At 36.8% G+C, this 20,911-nt stretch overlaps 1 protein-coding gene across 2 annotated transcripts in view; it reads right to left on the bottom strand.

The window, feature by feature from the left end:
* Positions 1–688: 688 nt before the first annotated feature.
* The window catches only part of LOC140632541 (uncharacterized), a 106,058-nt gene continuing 85,835 nt past the window's right edge, over positions 689–20,911 (bottom strand). The window contains exons 7-10 of one of the 2 annotated variants that reach the window (XM_072824655.1): positions 16,263–16,479; positions 8,788–9,083; positions 1,179–1,267; positions 689–828 (exon numbers count right to left, since the gene is read on the bottom strand). In XM_072824655.1, the coding sequence (XP_072680756.1) occupies positions 16,447–16,479 (33 nt within the window). In that variant the 3' untranslated portion in view covers positions 689–828; positions 1,179–1,267; positions 8,788–9,083; positions 16,263–16,446. The remainder of the gene's footprint in view (positions 829–1,178; positions 1,268–8,787; positions 9,084–16,262; positions 16,480–20,911) is intronic. The other variant, XM_072824656.1, reaches the window with a different exon arrangement.

The raw sequence follows: 20,911 nt of genomic DNA, 5'->3' as shown, positions 1-20,911 counted from the left end.
CACACACACACACGCAAAAATACTATGCATGATGCTCAAAATTCTGCTTCTTGTAGGTTTGTTCATCAATTTACTCAACAACATTTTCTTTGGGTGACAATATTTTCATGCAATTACTTGAAACTCTTCTAACTTAATAGAAAAACTATCAATGAACCCTTTGCCCCACACTATTTTTACATTATGTTGATGATTGAGTATCTAGGAGAATCCCTAAGAACTCCCTGAAATAGATGCGGCCACCCAAGGATGATGTGAATCAAATCTCAGGTCTCTGCTGCAGTAAACCACATTCAAGAATAGTTCAAACTGGGGCACCTAGCTGGCTCAGTTGGTTAAGCATCTGCCTTCAGCTCAGGTCTTCAATGGATCCTGGAATTGAGCCCTGAGTTGGGCTCCCTTAGCAGGGGTCCTGCTTCTCCGTCTCTTCCCTGCTTGCGCTATCGTCTCTGTGTGTGTCTCTCTTTCTCAAGTAAATAAATAAAATTGTTAAAAAACAAAAAAGAAAGAAAAAGAATATTTCAAATCATGGTATGATATGGGAAAAGTTTTAAGCAGTAGCCTAAGTCTGACTTGACCCTTTTGTATTTTATGGCTCTCCTCCTTTCACTTTAAGTATGTGTTTATGAATTAGGCATTATCTTAGTCACTTTGGATTGTTGTAACAAATTACCATAGACTAGGTCACTTATAAACAACAGAAATTTATTTCTCACAGTTTCAGTGGCTAGAAATCCTCTGAGATCAGGGTACTGGCCAGTCCAGTCAGGTTCTTGTGAGAATCCTCTTTCAGGATGTGGATGACCACCTTCTTGTATCTGAATGTGGCTGAGAGCAGAACAGAAGCAGGCTTTCTTATAAGGGCACTAATCTCATTCATGAAGACCCCACCTCATGATCTCATCTAATTCTAATTCCCTTGGAAAGGGCCCACTTTCTAATATCATCACATTGTAGGATACTGTTACAACATACAACTTCTGTGAAGTCATGTGTTGGAGTGTTAAATAAACCAGTAAAAGGCACAAAAGTATCTCATATTCCTATGTGGGAAATGAGAATTAATGGAGAAGTATATTAAAGAGGCTTCAATTTTTTTTTCACAATAGTAAGAATATAGAGGCTATATTAAGGGAAATGAAATTCTACTACTATACCTGGAAGCAATAAGTTCTTACCTGTACCAGAGAGCAGTTGCTTGTGTTTCAAGCAAGAAAGCTGTCCTTTGATCGCTATAGAAGGTATATCTTTGGACCTCAGTAGAAATCTGTTTCAACAAGAAGTTTCAAACACATTGTTGCTTAGATTTGAATAGCAATTTATTTATCTTCCTCCACTTCACTAGATAGAACTATGGTTCTTAAGTTTTAATGTGCATTAGAATAGTCTACGGAATTTATTAAAATCAGATTTCTAGCCCCCAAACAAATACCAATTTGGTAGGTCTAAGCAGGAGGAGTGTGTGTGTTGGGGGGGGGGGGTGCTTGCTTTTCTAGCAAGTTTCCAGGGGATGCTGATACTCCTGGTCAAAAGAACATAAATTGAGAATAGGCAGGATTGAATACTACTGGTCAAATGTACACATATCCTCATAATGTCCTAAATTGTTATTTTTGATACCAACAGAGACCATCTTTTTCACTTTATATAAACAGCTCTTTAGATGTGATTTTTTTTTTTTTTTTAATGAGCTTGTCCCATAGAGTAGTAACTTTTGTAGCCAGAAGAAATATACCAGAGGAATCCTGCATTTGAAGTAAGGAAGTTTGAGTCTTGGCTTCTTCACTTTTCTGTGTTCAGCAGCTTGGGATAATCAATTACTATGAGAGGCTCACTTTCTTTCTCTATAAAATGGGAATTATATCAGACTCCCACAGCTGTTGTGAGTGTTAAATGGGATGAGGCTATATGAAAGTGTCTTGTAAACAGCAAAGTACTTTACAAATGAAACAGTTTATTATTATTGATCTTATTATTGATTTGAGAATGACTTCCCACCTTCAAAATTTCTGATGTAGAAAAGACTCATCATAGTGGGTGAGTTTTGTTGACAGACTACAGTAAGCAATCAATAAATATTTATAAACTAATTGATAAAATAAGACGGATTCAGGTGCTGATATTTTACGATAAATATATAGACAGACTAAGAGAACCCTGCTATTCACTTGTAACAGCAGACTAAGGGAAATTAATTGAATACAATTGAATAAGTATTTATTAAGTGCTTCCTCTGTATCAGGTTTCATGATTAACCATTCTCTGTTCATGTTTTAAGTTATTTCAAATACCAAACACCAAATGAATTTCTTGTTTGAGAGTCAGTTGCTTCTTTGAAAACAAGCCCAACAGAACCGAGAATTTAGCCCAGGGAACTCTGCTCTGAGTTTGAATTTATTCAGTATAAATCCTCATACATTGTACTAGCATAGTTAAATTTCTATCTGTGGCTTGGTGATCTAAACAAAGGATGTTAAGTCAAAAAAATTACAGGGCAATACAAATTTAGTATGATCTCATCTCTACATAATTTTGAAAACCATTAAACACGGCATATCTGGAGAAATGAAAGATAGGAATGATATACACCAGTTAATGAAAATTACCTTGGAGGGTAATTTTAGAATAGAGGAAAACTTTAACATTGTACTTTGTACATTTCTGATAGCATATACTCATTTATATAAGAATATTGTACTGAGAACAATCAGAAAGTAAATGGTAATTAATATATATATATATATATATATATATATATATATATATATATACCTACAGGGGGTTCTTGCTTGGGAAGCAGTAGTCTCCCACATGATGAGTTTGTATTCCCCTTCAAAAATATCAACCTGTGAATGAATCATTAGGCTTTCTGTCCTTGCTAAAATGGAATCCCAATCCAGTTCCTTTAACAGGTTATTTTTCCGTCAGCACTAATTCACATGGTTCCTGTGCTTTGTGTCAAAATGTACCACTGCTGAGCACTGGGCTTCCCTTTGAGGGGTCAGTGAGAGTGATGTCTAATCAAGAACAACTTTCCCTGCAGGATTCCTTCCTGTAATTTACTTCCCACTGATTCTCAGGGAGGTGATTCCGCAGTACAAATACATTCTCTGTTTAATCAGTTCCCTTGATTTCTTTCTGAAATCCATAAGAAGATAGCATTGCAATAACACCCTCTCTCTGGGGTGGCTTTAGACACTTCCAGCATTTTGTCAACAAGCCCTCTCTGAGCAGAACCCCGCACTAGGCACTCTAGCTGGGTAGAGAAGAGTAATGAAATAGAAAATGGCACTCTGTCTCCACACCTAGAACGTAAAGCCAGGAGAAAGGAATGAGAGATCTGAGTCTAAAAAGAGAAATCAGAATAGGGTGGAAGGTAGCTGTAAAAAGGAGCAGAAGAATTAAGGAGGGTGAGGGAAAGGAAAAGTAACTGGATCCCATTTTGTTACAAAATTTTTTTTAAAGGTTTGAGGATCAATGACCTAACTTTGAAATTTAAATTATAATGTCAAGTTGAAAATATGGCAAAAGTTTCTAAAGCCACCCTACATGTAAGATGTTAATTACGCAGAAAAAACGTAAGCAGAGCCTGTTTCCACCACACTCTTGCCCAGCTCAGAGCTGCCTCAGCTAATGATCGTATTTACTATCCTGGTTTGTCTGAATGGGACTGCAGACTGTTCAACGGCAGAAATTCAGCTCTTTACCTCAGTTTTGTAAAGATGGCTGTACCCAGACTTCATAAATATATTGAGTAAATACATGAGAATCTACGTTGTTGGGGTTTTTTTGAAAAGTGAATTCCTGAAACAATCTTAGGCTGAAAGGCATTCACGGTTCTTTTAGAAAAATCTTGAATGCTATTGTATCAAGCCCTGTATTTTTCAGTTGTTATTATCTTGAATTCTGTATATTCTTTTCACGATTTCATTCATTCTTTTCTTTTATGTGGAATCTCTAACATATCCTTTTTCTTTTCATTTTTCCTTAGATTGACTTCCAAACTCACCCTCTTGCTCATAAAATGTGCTTCTGAATTGTCAGTGCAGTACAACTTGTTGGTCCTTTTATTTTGTTCCTACTTTATTTTAAACTGAAATAAAATAAAATTGAAGGAAACTTGTCAAGGTAGCTGTTGAGAATAGAACTCTGAAAGAAGATTGCTGCCAACAGATTTTTTTTTCTTTTTCTTTTTTTTTTTTTTTTTTTCTGAGCAGGAGAAAATCACTATGATTTTGTTTTCCTTTGAGTGACTTCTGTTCTACACGTTGCTTGTTGCTGTAGCAAGTACTAGAAAGAAGGGAGAGGCCATTTTAGGACTAACCCGGCAGTGTCAGCAGTGGCAGCACAGTGGCAGCCTGCAGGTAATTGGGGGCACAGAGGAATTCAGGACCCACCCACCCACAAGAGAAGTAAAGAAACCAAGAATACTAGGAAGAGACAAGGGAAGAACAGTTGAAGGCCATTCCAGGCAAGAAATCAGGCCTAATAAGCAGATGCCAGATGGAAGTCCAATTAATTTGGAATGGAATCTGGGGCAGGAAGAGAAAAGCTGCTGGAGTAAACGAATTAATTTCATAGAGAATTATGATGCCACACAGATCTAAGTTGACAATCTCCATGTCAAACTGCAGTCAGTCTTCAAGCCTAAATCATACCTGGTGGAATTCGTTCTTGACAACCCCAGTGTTTTTTCCAAACTCCTTTAGTTCTCAGGGTATGCACCTCCCAAGTAGAGAGCCACCAATTGCTGCTATGTGTTCTGGGAACATTTTATGTATGGTTTGTGATCTCTTCTGCTGGATTATAAATTTCCTTCTTGAAATATCTACATTGTTTATCTATCACATAATAAATACAAAACTACTGCAATAATAATTTCCCTGATATGATCAGATGATGATATCAAAAGCCTTCATATAAATATTGTTAGGCTATCTCAAGTCAAGTTCAAAAGCTAAGACCTCTATCCTCTATTATTTTGAACACTGAACAAAATTGGTAAGAACTGATGCCATGCATTGGTACATGGAAGCATGGAAGGTGTTCACAATAAATGTGCTGTTGATGAACCCCAGACTCTGAAATCACTATTTTAGTTTATTCACATTTTTTTAGAGAGAGAGAGAGTACCCATGCATGCAACTGGATGGGGGAATAGGGGGTATATACTGAGAGAGACTGGGAAGAGAATCTTAAGCAGGCTCCCAGCCCAGCATTGCGCCCAGTGCAGGGCTCAATCTCACACACTGAGATCACGATCTTGGCCAAAATCAGCTGTCTGATGCTTAACCAATTGAGCCACCCAGGAGCCCTAATTCCTTCACATTCTTAATACTCCTTGAAATTACTGTATTCTCTTTTTTACTGTCTCCCTCCCTCTCCCTACTAAATTATAAGCTCTGTATGTGCAAAGAGCATATCGTCTTGCTCACTGCTAAATCTTCAGGGCCTAGAGAAGTAGTTCTTAATTCAATATTCAATAAATATCTATTAAATTGAAAATGTATTTTTGATTCTGACTGTACAATAGGAATTATGACCCTTGTAGAAGAAATTAGACAAGGGCCTGACTGATACAGAAAGATAGTAAATAATGTAAAAGTAAATAAGCCATAGACTTATATACAAAGGCAGAAATACTTTTAGAAACAGCATAATACAACTTCTCAAAGGCCGACACGATTCTAGCTCACCATTTCCCCAGTCTTCATAGAATTCTTCTCAGTTTCATGGCTTTTATTGTGCTTTATGCCTACCATCATGGATGCTCAAATGTCTTTACCTTAGATTATATACTTAATTGTGCAACTCACACAATTATCCATAATAGATCATTTGTCTTACCTTTTGAAGTCCATCCTTTCATGTTATGTCCTTGACTAACATACATTATAGGGGTAACTCATAAAGGACATTACACTCACACACTGGTCTCTGTTCCCCACTGCACATCAAGGGTAAAAGTGTAAGTCAGTGGGGCCTCCCTGCAGAGCAGTATGGCACCATTTAGTTTAGAGGGAGAAAATCTTGTCCTAAGCGTTGGAAAAACCAATCTGTGCATAAGGAAGCATGTAAAAGAAAGTCTTTGCAGTCTTGTCAATAAAAGACAAATTAGAGGGCAGCCCCGGTGGCTCAGCGGTTTAGCGCCACCTTCAGACCAGGGCCTGATCCTGGAGTCCCAGGATCGAGTCCCAGTCCGGCTCCCGGCATGGAGCCTGCTTCTCCCTCCTCCTGTGTCTCTGCCTCTCTCTCTCTCTGTCTCTCTGTCTCTCATGAATAAATAAATAAAATCTTTAAAAAAAAAAAAGAAGACAAATTAGAAACAACCTAAAGCTTTATTACCTTGAAAATGGATGAATACATTGTGATACAGTAACACAAGGGAATATTTCACAGCAGCCAAAACAAATTAATTACAGCTATATCTATTAACATGGTTGAATCTAAAAACATAATGATAAGTTAAGAAAAAGTTAGCTATAACATGTTGTATAAAACGTAGGAAATCTTATCCACCAACCTCTTGGAAGAGAGGACTCTTCAATGAGCTAGGCAGCCATTTATCAAATGGGGACTTGCCCAAAGGTACCATATTTTTATTTAAAACAAACAACAACAAAAACCCTTCTGGGAATTACTGATCACACTAACTGTCTCCATTGATCTCTTTACCCTTGTTTTCAGTCAGGGAACAGAAAACTAGGCATCCTTTCATTAGAGTTTTTCTTCCTTATGTAACATAGAAGGCAAGGTAAGAACAGAGAGGAAGAGGCATAGAGAATATGAGAAAAACAGAGAGTAAAAGATAAAGAGGTTAAAAAAAAATCTCCAATCATAATCAAGTCTGTCACTGAGAAAATGTTGATAATTAGTTTTATTAAGTAAACAGAAGCTTTTAATCTGCACATTCTTGGTTAATTGTTCAACTCTGCACTTCCCCTGTTTTTCCTAAGGTAGCACTAAAAGATAAGAACTAATTCTGATGAGTTGGTTAACTACCATTAATGTTCTTGATAATTTAGGTGTGACACTTTATTTGAAAAGGGAAAGGGAGCCTCTTTTTGGAACAAAGAAGTCTTTCTCAGGATTTTCAATGTTTTAAAAATAAATACATAGAATTTGAATAATTTAAGACCTTCAGTGTCAGGCTTTGAAAAACTTAAAAGCATAAGTAAAAATACTTGTGGATAGCCTACAAACAGTTTCCTCTGAAGTGGGATTATTAATTATTGAACTTGTCTGTACTAGATTAGTTATTTTGAGTTGTTTTGACTCGATTCTGCAGCCACATTCTCTGTGGTGATATTTAGTTCCCTTTAAACTCTGTTTTACAATCTTCTTGCTTCAATTTCATGAAGTTCAGATTTATTCTAAGCAATTTAGAGGACATTTGCACATACTCAGTTCCCTAATGCAGCAGTCATACTGTCTCCTGGCTCATTTTATTACAAAGGAACAGATGTGATGGGAAAGGTGATTGGAGGGTAGAGGTGGGTCAGCAGGGCAATTGATTCTTTTTAAATTTCATATTTCAAATGGAAGGTAGTACACTTGATTTTTGTGTTAAAACAAAGGGGCATATCTATAATATCACCATAACATCTATGTCTGGGAATGATGACATAGCAAGTCAAGCAGCTTCTCCAAACTATGTTCTCATTCTAGAAAATCAGAGGTCCCTAGAGGTTAATCTCATAATCCAACACTCATTGCAGTAGCCCTCTTTGACTGACGATATTTAGGACTATTTGGAAATGTGAGGTATGGCCGACTTTTTCATTGTAGAAACAGCTGATTCCATTACTAGAAAAGTCCTACTGCCCTAAAAGTCTTCCTTATATCAAGCTTCAACCTGTTTCCCTATAGTTTATACCCTTTATTTTCTGTCTGCACTTAGAAACAACCTAGTTCAAAACTCTTACTTCCAAGGGCTTGATAGCTCTCAAACTAACTCAAGACAACTGTCTATTCTCTCTCTAATCTTCCCTACTTTAGGATATTTATGGTTAATTTTTGTCAACTCTTCCTGGGACAAAATATACAGAACCCCCATTACCTTGATTGCCCACTCTCCAGACCACTTTTGTCTAACATTCAGGATAGTGGTTAAAATTCCTAAGTTTTAGAGTCAGAGAGAGCTTGGATGAAAGCTCAGTCTCCCTGCATTTTAGCTATGTGCTGCATAGGATAACGTTGGTTGCGTTAGCCCTCCTTATTGAATTTTCTCTTCCAATCACCAGTAGCAGCCCCATTTTTTCCCTGTTTCCAGGAGCATTCTTGGACTTTAGAAACTGGTTTTGCCCAGAAGAGAAAGTATCTAGGAATTTACAACCCCCTAGGATAAGACTCCACAAATTACTGCTCGGTGTGGAGGCAGGAAAGATGGAGCTCCCTTGCTTTGGACTTGAGTAATCTTGAGCTCACCTCACACCCCAGGACTCCCCTGTGCTCATAGGCTAAAGTCACTTCTGAGACTTTGTCAAGTTTCTTCCTTCCTGGCTCTCTCCCTTTTCCCGCTCTCTTGTTCCCACTTACCTATTGGTTTCTCCTGGAAGCACTTTCTTAGTAAACCACCTGCCCTAGAATACTTATCTCTGGCTCTGCTCCAGGGAAACCTGGCTGAAGATGAGAAATTACTATAATCTCTCAACTCATTTTCTATAATTGGAAGTAGGATCAAAATTGCATCTACTTCTAGAATTATTGTAGGGATCAAATGAGAAAAAGTATATAGCATGATATGGTTTCTGGCATAATATAAATGCTCACTAAAAGGTAACTTACCAGATCCTCTGGGCCAAAAACTTGAATGTGACATTCAGGATGCAGAAAATTCAGGATATTAGGTAATCCAGTTTTCACTAATGAAGCATAAGAATGCTAGCTTTTCTTGAGAATGGATGACATTGATGGCTACCATGGGATTAGAGGTCATCACAAAGCTCACTGCTCAGGATTTATGCACCGTGTCAGGTATCTGTTCAGTAGCCTGGCTGCTTTCTTTTCTCTTGGAACTGGTTGTCAGTAACCCAGAAGGCCCAGATCACCAACAGTACTTTTTGATGTCCTCTCTGGGGCACCTAGAAGAACAATGTTTCCAATATGAAACAGACCAAGTCAAAATCTAGAATGTTTGCCCCAATTACCCGTTTCAAAGAGCTAACCAAAAGATTAAATATGTTATAAGTCTATATGCCAAAAAAAAAGTTTAGGAAAACTGAGGTTTTCTGGTCTTTGTTTGGCACATCAGACCACATATTTGAGAGGTACAACATTGTGCAACCAATTATGAGATGAGATTGGTATTCGAGGGTTGCATTCACCCAGCTGCAGAGCTCAATCAGGGTTATATGCACAGCTGAAGGAAACTGGGCAACAGTTTTAATTAATTGGCAATTTTGAGCCTTTCATGCTAAAGCTACCTTAATGATGGGAAAAGAAATGATATGGGAAGGCAATACAATTTGAAACATGCAGATTTCCGACTCTGAGCTTTTAAGCAGCAACCTATCATTCGCGCAGTGATTATATGCTAAATATTATCTAGTTACAAAAATCTTAAATAAATGAAAATCAACTTAGAATTTTGAGTTCGCTAAAAGCTTTCTGGCTTCTAAAAAAACAATTTAACTGGATTCTAATGCTGTTCGCACTTGAGTAACAACAAATATTCTATTTATTTGCATAATATACCTACTATGATTGCTAAAATGGAAACAGTGTTTTCTGATTTATAAAGTCCTATTGTACGTTATTATTTTATTTAACCCTCAAAACAAGTATAGAGAAAAAATATTATTTTTTAGAGAGAAAAAGACAATAAAATCTTGAATGTTCTTAGTGGTGATGTGAATCTACTGACTCATATATCATTTTTCCAAATTGCATTGTCAGCTCACATCAATTTATTTATTTATTTATTTATTTATTTATTTATTTATTTATTTATTTATTTTGAAGGGAGGGGAGGGACATAAGGAGAGGGAGAGAAAGAGAGAAAGAATCTTATGCAGGCTCCAGCCCAGCTTGGAGCCCTATATGAAGCTCAATCTTATGATCCTCAGATCATGACCTGAGCTGAAACCAAGAGCCTAATGATTAACTGACTGAGCCACCCAAGTATCCCACAACAACCTAATAATCTTGCTGATTTTTATAACCCAAAAAAAGAGATTGTATGTTATTATGATCCAAATATCAAGGGGAATGAACTAATTTGTAAAGTATAGTCCAGTTTAATTCCTACATAATGGTAAAAAATAATAATCTTTCCTTCAACCCTGACCCAACTGGAATCCCAGCTTCTACCTTGCTTCTTGTGTTAGATGATGTGTGTTGGAGTCCTGTCACTATCACATTCATATTCTTGATAAGCAAAGCTTAATTCTTGTTTGGTAATATGCTTCCTAAAAAAATAACTGAGTTTGCTTGGGAATGCAGAAGTTACAAGAGAATTATTATGCATGAATATTTCTCGGGAAGAGTTTACAAGCTTGCTGAACATAGAAAAATATATACAGGGGCATAGAGAGCAAGAAAGTGCAAAACTAAATAATTCTAGAGACAAGTTTAGTGAGGCTTCAATCAATAGAGAGTGACAGTGTTAGAGAAGGTCAGGAAGCTGCCGCTGACACCAGACCTCAGAGCTATCTCTGAATGCGTGACCAGCTTTGTACTCCCAGGTTCCGTGTGCCTCCATTCCGAGTAGCCAACCTAGACGTCTCTGTCAGACAGAAGCTGTGAATACTCGTGCATCTTTGCCCCTTTCCACCAACTAGGCACAGCCTAATCAATGCACCTGGATGAGATGGTTCAGAGGTGTCACGATGCTGTCTCCAGAGCTCCTCTGCAAGGCTGAGCCCAAGTGACCCTCTATGGGACTTCACTACATATGGTGGCCATGCTTGCTCCCTTCTCATCCTGGATCCCACTTCTTCCTCCCCTACCTACTTTTTCCTGCACCATCTTAATAAATAACTTTTACACAAATCCTCTTTTCTGGATTTACTTTTGGAAAGCTCAATTTAAGCCAGAAAAGTCTGAAACTTATCTAGGCATTAAATATGCTTTAGATTTGAGTGGTACGTTGAAAATCTCGTTCCCTTTGTGAGCAAAGGCTTGGGGAGATAGGGCTTTGTATAGTTTATGTAGGTCGGGGGTTGGGAGGGGAGCCTTTCTGATAGCTAACTCTGGGTGTGGTAAAGCCAGGGGGCACAATTTTGTGTAGGTAGGATAATAGGGCAGAAATAAGATCAAGTAAGTCCTACAGGGAGAAAAAAAACACAGATATTTGAACTCGATGTGCTAAGGGGTGGGAGTCTTAAGCCATTTTGAGTCCTAAGCGGAAGAACATGAGGAAAGCCCTAATGGCATTTTTTAAAACATAGTATAGCACCCCAGTTTCTGTAGATACCATGTGGAAAAAAAAAAAAAAGGTTCTCTGGTCAAATAACTTTTCTAAACACTTCATACATTTAGCTCATTGATGACTACCGAATGACCATAAGCCTATGAAAGCTGGGGTCAACGATTAGTTTTTAATTTCTTTTCAATATCTACTCTTCTCAGTTTGAGAACTACAATTCAATGTAGTGCTATTCAAAGTATGATCCACTGATGGTAAAGAATCCTCTTGTGCTTTATAAAGCATTCCTAAACACGATTGCCCACTGAACACTGTGGAGAAGTCATTCTCACTAATACAGTATAGAGCTGGTGTTCCTGTAAACCTGCTTTAGGAAATGCTGTCTTTAGGAAGTTCAGTGACAGCAGCAGAGACTGGATGGAGGCCAAGAGCTTTGTTAGGGGTGGGACTGGACTTGTGGCCAGAGAAATGTGAAGTAAACTAAGAATTGGAGATCATCTAAAAAAGTCATTGGATATTGTGAATGGAGAGATGGGAAGACTGAAAGAACTTGAGCTTTCCAGCCCATCACAGTAGTGTAAGTAACACAAATGGGTCTGTCTAGTAGTACACATTCTTTCAGATTTCTGAGGTATCTAATGGAGATACAGATATGTCTACTAAAGATATCTAATGACTGATATCTAATGAAAAATAGGGAATGGAACAGCATCTTGAAGTGAAAATTTTTTAATTAAAAATTGAATGATTCGGGCAGCCCGGGTGGCTCAGCGGTTTAGCGCTGCTTTCAGCCCAGGGCCTGATCCTGGAGACCAGGGATCGAGTCCCATGTCAGGCTCCCTGCATGGAGCCTGCTTCTCCCTCTGCCTGTGTCTCTGCCTCTCTCTCTCTCTCTCTCTCCATGTCTCTCATGAACAAATAAATAAAATCTTTTAAAAAAATAAATAAATAATAAATAAATAAAAATAGAATGATTCAGTCTAACTGGCTATATTATCCAGCATCATTTTAGCAATGTTAAAAGGTAGTTTTATTGAATTTAAACATTAAAACTTGATTATTTTTACAAGCTTGTCTGTAGTTTCAGTTGTAAACTCAAGTAACGCAAGGATAAGTTTTGATATCATTTTCTGGGTAGGCTGGGTAGGATTTTTTTCAAATTTTAATGAGTAGATGAAACAGCTGGAAATTTGTTTAAAATGCAGATTTAAATCTCCTGGGTCTGGATAAGGACTGACATTTTGCATGTCCAACAAGCTCCCAGGTGTTGTAAGGATATGGTCCAAGGAACACACTCTGAGGAGCAGGAGGATCAAAGATAAAGTCCAGGTTATAATATAAATGCAGAGACTCTAAATTAGAATTATGATAGAAATTATTTCTACTCTATCAGGTATTTACTGTATTCTTTCAACATTCCATTTGTTCATTTACTTTGTTAATTTCAAAAATGATAGTCACTGTCAACTGAGGATATTAGAGAAGACTGAATGATAGGGAGAAAAGATGTGGGTAAAGGAAATTTAAATGAGATATAAAAACCGTGGGAAGCTCAAGGGAAGACTAATGGTATACTTTTAGAATGAGAGTTTGGTACAGGTGGGAGGTTCTCATGGCTAATTTACAAGTTATACAGAGGGAAGTGAACGTTTCATCAAGATATATTTTTAACATTTTTTTTCATTCTGAGTTCTTCTTTTAACTGTTAATTTTGTACATGCTGTGGGCTGAGAAATATGAATAAGATTTCGCTTTAATAGCAATGTTACCTAAAGCTAACCACACCAGTTTTTAACAGAATCTTTCTGCTCTATTTTATTTTGTTATTTCAATAAACTTTCAATAAACTGAGGAAGTATCCAATAGGACTTCCTTCATTTTTGCAGTTAGTACCTTCTTGACTCTAAAAGCATTAGCCAGTGTCTAAGAAAAAAAGAGAAAGAACGTTCTTGTAATCATTTGTATTCAGAACACAATGGCAAAAGAGAAATAGTAGTTCCATTGGTTTTCAGAGTATCTTTGTTACTCTGTGGAAACAAAAGCAAGGGGATTTAAATAGTAAACCTTTGAAATCCTGGTGGTTCCTGAAATAGCAATGATGAAAACATAAGCTCTACCCTTTTGTTCTTCTTGAGACGGTCTTATTGACCATATCTGAATATTTTAACACAGAGGTCCACCTTAAAATTAATAAGAGAGTAATAAAAATAATTGTTCATTTTAAAATCTTCATGTCATTACAGGATGTTATACATAAAACAAGTTCTCATTTTACTTTTAAAATATGACTATACCTTTATTAGATATTCAATGTATTTTTCAGAAGATTTATAGGTAAACTTTGTATTATATTATTAGTCAGCCATGGCTTCCTCTATGGATTAAAGAATTAAAATGTTAATGGGAAATTCATGGCTCAGGAATTAGAAAGCTTCCTTTTTCCTCTGAATGACTAAGTATATATTTGGCTCTTTTCAATATCATGACCCAGAAAATTCATTAGATTTACATTAACAAAGTGAGCAGTGTATATTAATTTTCCCAGTCTAGAAAAAAGTAAGAAAACTAACAACTCTTGAGTGTCTCTACTGTGCCAGGTACTTTCATTTAGTCATTTCATAAAACAACTAAAATGTAGATCTGTAAATTAAAAAGAGAAAATTATAGACTATCTCCAAATAATTAGGGTAAAACCATCCATAAAAAAAAGTTGTAGGGCAAGAAATATAATTTATTGTGACAGTAAATAATTACTGTGCCCCTCATGTGCAACTCACAATTGATTACAGCTCCAGGATACTGAAAGAGAAACCCACAGAGGATGGGGGTCCAGCAGATCCCCCCATCTAGGACTGGATCATTGACAATGGATCTGAGAATTTGGGGTTAACTGAAACTTTCACTTCCCTCTGAGAGACCACAATTTTATACTTGCAACTCTTACATCCAAAGGCAAAAGAAGAAGACACAGAACTCTGCCTTAGCTGGAATGTTTCTTTAATATTTGATTTGACTTTGCAAACCCATGTATTAATAAACAGCTGATGTTAGAGCAACTCAATCTTTAAGAATTGCATCAACAGAGGAATTAATACCTATGGAAAAATTTTTAAGTGAAGAAAGTTACCCAACCACTATGAAAATACATGGTAAATCTGGCATGAGACTACTCAAATGAAATTAAAACAGATAAAGCAAATAAAAGAGAATTTAAAAATTATATCTGGAATTGTAAGAGTTAAAAATTTTATGGCCAAAGAATCAGTTTACACATATTTTCCCCTGTTGCTTTCCACTGGGGATCATTACTATAACTAAAAGAAAAAAGTCTTTAGAGGAATTTTCAGACAAAAATCCCTTCATACTACCTTACTTAAGTCTTAAGCACTTACAGTTTTGTTTTGTCTGGTTTATTAGCAAATTTACATTGAAATGGTTAAATTGTTTTTAGATTTTACCAGAAAATATGCATACAAAAATGAGTTTGAAGTTTTTCATAATATATTGTTTACTATAGCTATAGATGGAAGGGGAAAAACAGATTTGTACTTATGTTAGATTTTTTCTTTTATGATTAGATTTTTAAATTTCTTTATAAACTGTCTCTTAAACTGTGAATTATTCTTTTTTTTAAGATTTATTTATTTATTCATGAGAGACAGAGAGAGAGAGAAAAGAAGGGACACAGGCAGAAGGAGAAGCAGGCTCCATGCAGGGAGTCTGATGTGGGACTCAATCCCGAGTCTCCAGGATCACGCCCTGGGCCGAAGGCGGTGCTAAACCGCTGAGCCACCAGTGCTGCCCCATGCGAATTATTCTGTGTAACATTACCTTATCCTCCACTAAATTGCTTCTTTTTCTTTTTTTTTTTTTCCAGTCTCATTGTAAAGGCTAAAGTTGCCTTTATTTCAGACACAAAATTTGAAACTATCACCAAAATTTGTCTTATGAAAGATGATATTTCCCTAAAATTTCAGAAAATACACTGAGATTTTGGATGTATACATCAAAACAAGGTACACTGTCCATAATTATTACATATGATTAGGAAAAAATGACTGAAATAATAATACAGGAGTGTCACCAATGAACCACAGGAGGTCCTGAGACAAACCTGACATCTAGAATTTCATTTAATCCTCATCACAACACTAAGAGATGGGTTCTATTGTTACTATTCCATGTAATGAATGAAAAAATTATTTTTAGTTCATTTTTAAGAAAAATATTTTTCTATAAAAATTATACTCTTTTTATGTAAAAAGAAAATGGAGCAATTTATAAAAGGAGAAAGAAGGCATAATACCTTCAAAAACTCATCACACAGGAAAAAAATTATTAGTGTTTGTGGAAAAGTATTTCAGATGTGTCTTTTTGCATGTGTATGAACACAAGGCTATTGCTATGTGTTATGTCCATACAGATTGACAGATAAGCAGTAAGATGACAGATAGATGAATAGATAATATAGATTAATATATAGAGTGGTGATAAATAACAGATAGTTAGAAATTCAGCTAGTGGTTTTTTTTTTTTTTCAGCTAGTGCTTTGAAAAACAATTTATTTTTATTTCTTCTCTTTCCGTGCACGTGATCAACCAAAAGCTTCCATATTTGATAGAGGTGGTAAGATTTGGATGTCCAAAAAAATGCAAAGAAGTTACTATTCAATATCTGATATTCAAAACAGAATTTTAAGAAGACTTTAGGCTTGAAAGTCCTACAACATGAAAGAAGAATATTTTATATAATCTTTTATCTTCCCTTTAGTGTATCAAGAGCCAGTCTTCAAGAAGTAGCCCATAAAGTCTTCACAATGTGATTTCCATACAGGAAGTCCTTGGTCATTTATATTTTGCCAACGGTAGTGGTTAATTCTCGGTTAGCCTCTGACCCACAGGTAAAAGATGGGCTCTTCCTCGGGCTGGCAGTGCAGGGTCAGCAGGATGGGGCAGGCCGTGCATGCAGGTGTTCATGGGGTCCTGGCCCAGCCCTGGCCATCGTGCAGGCCTGGTACAGGGATGAGTCCGCCAACGACAGTGTGCAGCCAGGCTACCTGGTCTGCCTGGAACAGCTGTCTAGGCTCGAGGTTGTTTACTGGAAGCTGGATCCTGACAAATAGAATGATGCAGAATTAGAAAAGATCCAAAAAGAGAGAAACTAGTCCTGGAAAGACATAATAACCATATGTAAGGACAAACTCCCAAATTATACAGTAAAGATAAAGATGTTCTATGAGGAGCATTTGCACTTGGATGGAGATCCACCACGTTTTGGCCAGTGGTGGGTACTTTGATATGAGAGACAAAGAGGACAGGTGGGTCCTCATTTTCATGCAACAAGGAGATACGATAACTCTTCCTGTAGGGATTGATCACCACTTTACACAGGATGAAAAGAACTGCACGAGGGCCACTTGGTTGTTTGTGGGGGAACCAAAGTGCACAGTGTACAACCTGCCAGCTGACCAGAGTAGCGCTCCCAGGGCCTAGCTCGCCTTTCGTCCCTGTGAATGTTCTGAACATGATCCCAGCAGAGAATCTGTCTTTTTTCCTTGCTTTTCTATTATAGACTTGGGACTAGGAGAGCTTCCCTTTGTAAGATTATTTGATCACACTGTTTTAATGAAAGGAGCTTTTATTATAAAAGTGATTTTTACATGGAAGCAGTTGTGGGAATGTGGAAAATCACATTTATTTTACCTAATTCAAGATCAGCACTCAGCAGCCCTGTGTTAAGCACTTGCATTCAACTTTAACCTGAATGAGAGTCATCTCTCCAAATGTGAGCGCTGAACTGCTCCTTGGGGACCTGGTTCTTCATCTGGAAGCAGATGTCAATCGATGACATGTCTGCCTTGTAAGAAGGTATCATCATAGATGACAGGACTGGCCTGATGGAAGACACTTTTTCTCCCAAAATGGCGTAGTGAGTGCTGTGTGGATTGAGCATATTAATTGTATTAGTGGGTGGATCCTTGGAGTTGCTTATGCCACTTTCTTATTCGAAATAAAATAGCTGCCTTAATTTTATACTCTTGGTTTGGAGTCCTTATATTCAGGTTCATTAAAATCATTCCATTTAGAGCCTTAAAAAAGGGAGGTGGTGATATTAAAAGATGCTTAACTACTTCACAAGTTTATAATTATAATTACCTTACCTGTATGGAGTTTTGTTTGTTTTTTAAGATTTTATTTATTTATTCATAAGAGACACACAGAGAGAGGCAGAGACACAGACAGAGGGAGAAGCAGGCTCCTCACAGGGAGCCTGATATGGGACTCAATCTCCGGACCAGGATCACACCCTGAGCTCAACCACTAAACCACCCAGGCATCCCTCTTTTCTTTTCTTTTTTTCTTTTTTCTTAATTTCTTGGAAATTGTTTTCATTTTTGTTATCATGCCTATTTTACCCCGTAATTTTACATAGCCAATATGTTAAAATATCAATGTTTTATATTATAAGACATGTATTATTACTTACTCGTTTTACTAGTTAACAAAGTACACAATGCTAATAATAATCCAAATAATTAATGATGATTGGTTAATAATATTTTGGGTCAATATAGAGCTTTTAACTTTTCAAAATTTTTATAAAAGTTACTACCTTTTACTTTTTCTACTTTAAACATCTGAATATCTATAAATGCTTTTTCACAAAAAGCTTTAACAACAAATACAACAAAAAAAAAATGAATTTCCATCTAATGGGAAAAAAGAATTGAGTCACAAAGAGTGAGAATAACTTTCTTCAGGTCATACTGCTGGTAGCTGGCTGGCAGAGCTGAACAAATTAAATCAGTTCTTCAAATCCCCAGCCCAGTATTATTTTCATTAAACATCCCTTTGAAGTTATCTCTAGACAAGTTTCTTCACTTTAGGATCAAGTTAGAAAAGATCACTTAAGCTATCTGCACGGCAAGATCTATCAGAGCCAGTTGTATTTTGGTCCTCCTTCTAATCTTTGTCATTGGTAAATCTTGCCCATTCTCTAATTTTCTTCTGTCCAAACACCCACATTGATGCACTGATCTGACCTGGAAATACAAGGACATTTTCTGGTTACTGTGGCTTTGGGATAACCTGTCTCTGCCAAGTTGGTCATTGCTTAGACAGTCAGTCCATCATAACTTTGTCCAATCCAATAATAAAATCTGGACATCAAAGAAAATCAATGTATTTGAATATTTTTTAAGTGAGTAAGGGCATCCTTTTAAAAATATCCTTTCTAAGCCAAGAATTAAAATGCAAAATAGTGAGTGGATGCTGGAGATTAGATATGAAGAAATAGTTTGGGAGTTCATAAACCCTAATTTCACCAGATACTGACTCACTTCGTACTTAAAGGATTTTGTTTTTAAAGTCTCTATTCTTTTAGTTAGTCTGTACATTTAAAAAGAAAAATGAGAGAAATAGATCACATATTAAATAAGAAATTCAGACTAAGTATTCAAAACTATATAAAATGAAAGCTTTTTAAAAAGATTTCATTTATTTACTCACGAGACACAGAGAGAGAGAGACAGAGGCACAGGCAGAGAGAGAAGCAGGCTCCCCACGGGGAGCCCAATGTGGAACTCCATCGTGGGTCCCAGGATCGCACCCTGAGCCAAAGGCAGACCATCAATCACTGAGCCACCCACACATCCCATAAAATGAAAATATTTTATAACACCTCAGAACTTAAGCTCAAAGCACTACAAGATCTGACTTATAGATTTTCTTTGCTGAACTTATCTAATCATTTATGTACTCAACGTAATCACATGTTCTGAAATACAACCAATGAAAAATAACACATGAAATCAGAATCTCAAAAAAACCCTCAAGAAACCCTATTAGACTTATTCTCATAAAAAAATAAAATCCTTGAAATATTCTTTGCCCACAAATGATTATGAAACAATGAGAGATACTTAACGGAGGAAGATGCTTAAGGTCAAGTAACAAACAAGATATGAAAAAATCTGTTGTAACTGTGGAGTGTGCTCCTTTATTGTAACACATTATAAACTTTAAAACAGTGCTCAGCCTAGTTTTATAGATACTACTCTTGATCCTACCTCATGTTCTGTTGCATTTGAAAATGTTTTTCTACTTAAAACCTCTAAATATCAGGCTGAAGAAGCCTGACTTAAGAGCACTTATTAAGAACATTTCACGCCTATTTTATTACATTTAAGCTGCTTTGAAATCATTGGAGTGTCTCAGCTAGGTTTCCCTTGAACTTATTACCCTACTATGACACATAGAGGCTTTTCCCAAAGGCAGTATCTTTTTCAAAAGTACCATCTCATATCAGCTTATTAGCTACGATGGCCACTTCAATCAGTTAGCAACATTAGGGGAATAGAGGTCTCAAGTATTCTAAAAAGTTTTTGAAGACTTAATAATTCTATAATATGATTTTTGTAGTGTTTTGTTTTTTTGACCTTTTTCTTCGTCTTTCATTCTCGGGATCTAAAAAGGCATTAGCCTAATGTCTAAAACTCTCCACTAGTATTTAAAAATCTTGTTGTGAACTCTGATAGAAGAATGATCCTCTCCTGGAGTGATAATGGCCAACTGTTCATCTACTCTAGGTCCTTCTGCTGGGGAACACCAGAGCATTTAACACCTTTACTCCAATTTCAGTCAAGCCACTCAAAATAAAAGACATTTGCACTTCTACCACCACTCTAAAAACTTTAGAGGCCACATTACCACATAAAATTTCTGCTTTAACTGATAGCATGAATTCTGAAGATTTTCTCTAATTGTTTATACTTTACTATTGCTCCATAATTTAAGATATCTCAAAGTAAGCTGTTCAGCTATTCTTATGGCAAAAACCATCTTTATAACAAAATTATCTATACAGTTCTGGATCTGAAAATTTGAAACTAGAAGTGACTGTTCATACTGAGCTCAGTTTTGTGGTAATAAACAGATCATTCTGATATTTTGAGTCTGAGCATCTATTTGAGTCCCTGTCTAATAGTTCCAACTGTCCTCATCTTTCCCCACAGAAGATACTCAACTTCCAATAGAGAAAACAAAAATCCCAGTAGGTATTTCAACAGAAAGAACTTAATATAAATGAGTTAAATAGGTGTTGAATGGTATAAGAGAGATGATGGCCAAAGTAAGCAGCTTCTTGGAAAGAACCAAGAACCAAGTGAACGGGCTTTAGTTACATTCACAGAACTCAGAAGTTTTATAGATCATAAAATCCCATGGACTCAGGTCTGTGAGGAGAGGAGCTGGTGTACCAGGAGAGGAAGAGAGCTGGCTGAGGAGGGAGCACCCTGAGGACATGCACTTTCAGGCTGCTCCCGGATCTCTGAGGAGTCACAATGAAGCCAGTTCTTGGAATGCCAAACACACACACACACACACACACACACACACACACACACACACACCAAAACAAAAACTGCTAGAGATCTCAACCAACTCCTGTTGCCAGGGTAAAGGGGTTTGACTAGGGAGACCCTGGGGAGACCTTGTCAGTAACAGCAAGTACATGAGTAGGCTCAAATCCTATTTCCCCTCCTGC

Source organism: Canis lupus, chromosome 4, assembly GCF_048164855.1.
Source record: "Canis lupus baileyi chromosome 4, mCanLup2.hap1, whole genome shotgun sequence".
In the NCBI taxonomy this organism is placed as follows: Eukaryota; Metazoa; Chordata; class Mammalia; order Carnivora; family Canidae; genus Canis; species Canis lupus.
Note: the sequence above shows the minus strand (reverse complement) of the source record. Positions and strands in the feature narration are given on the sequence as shown.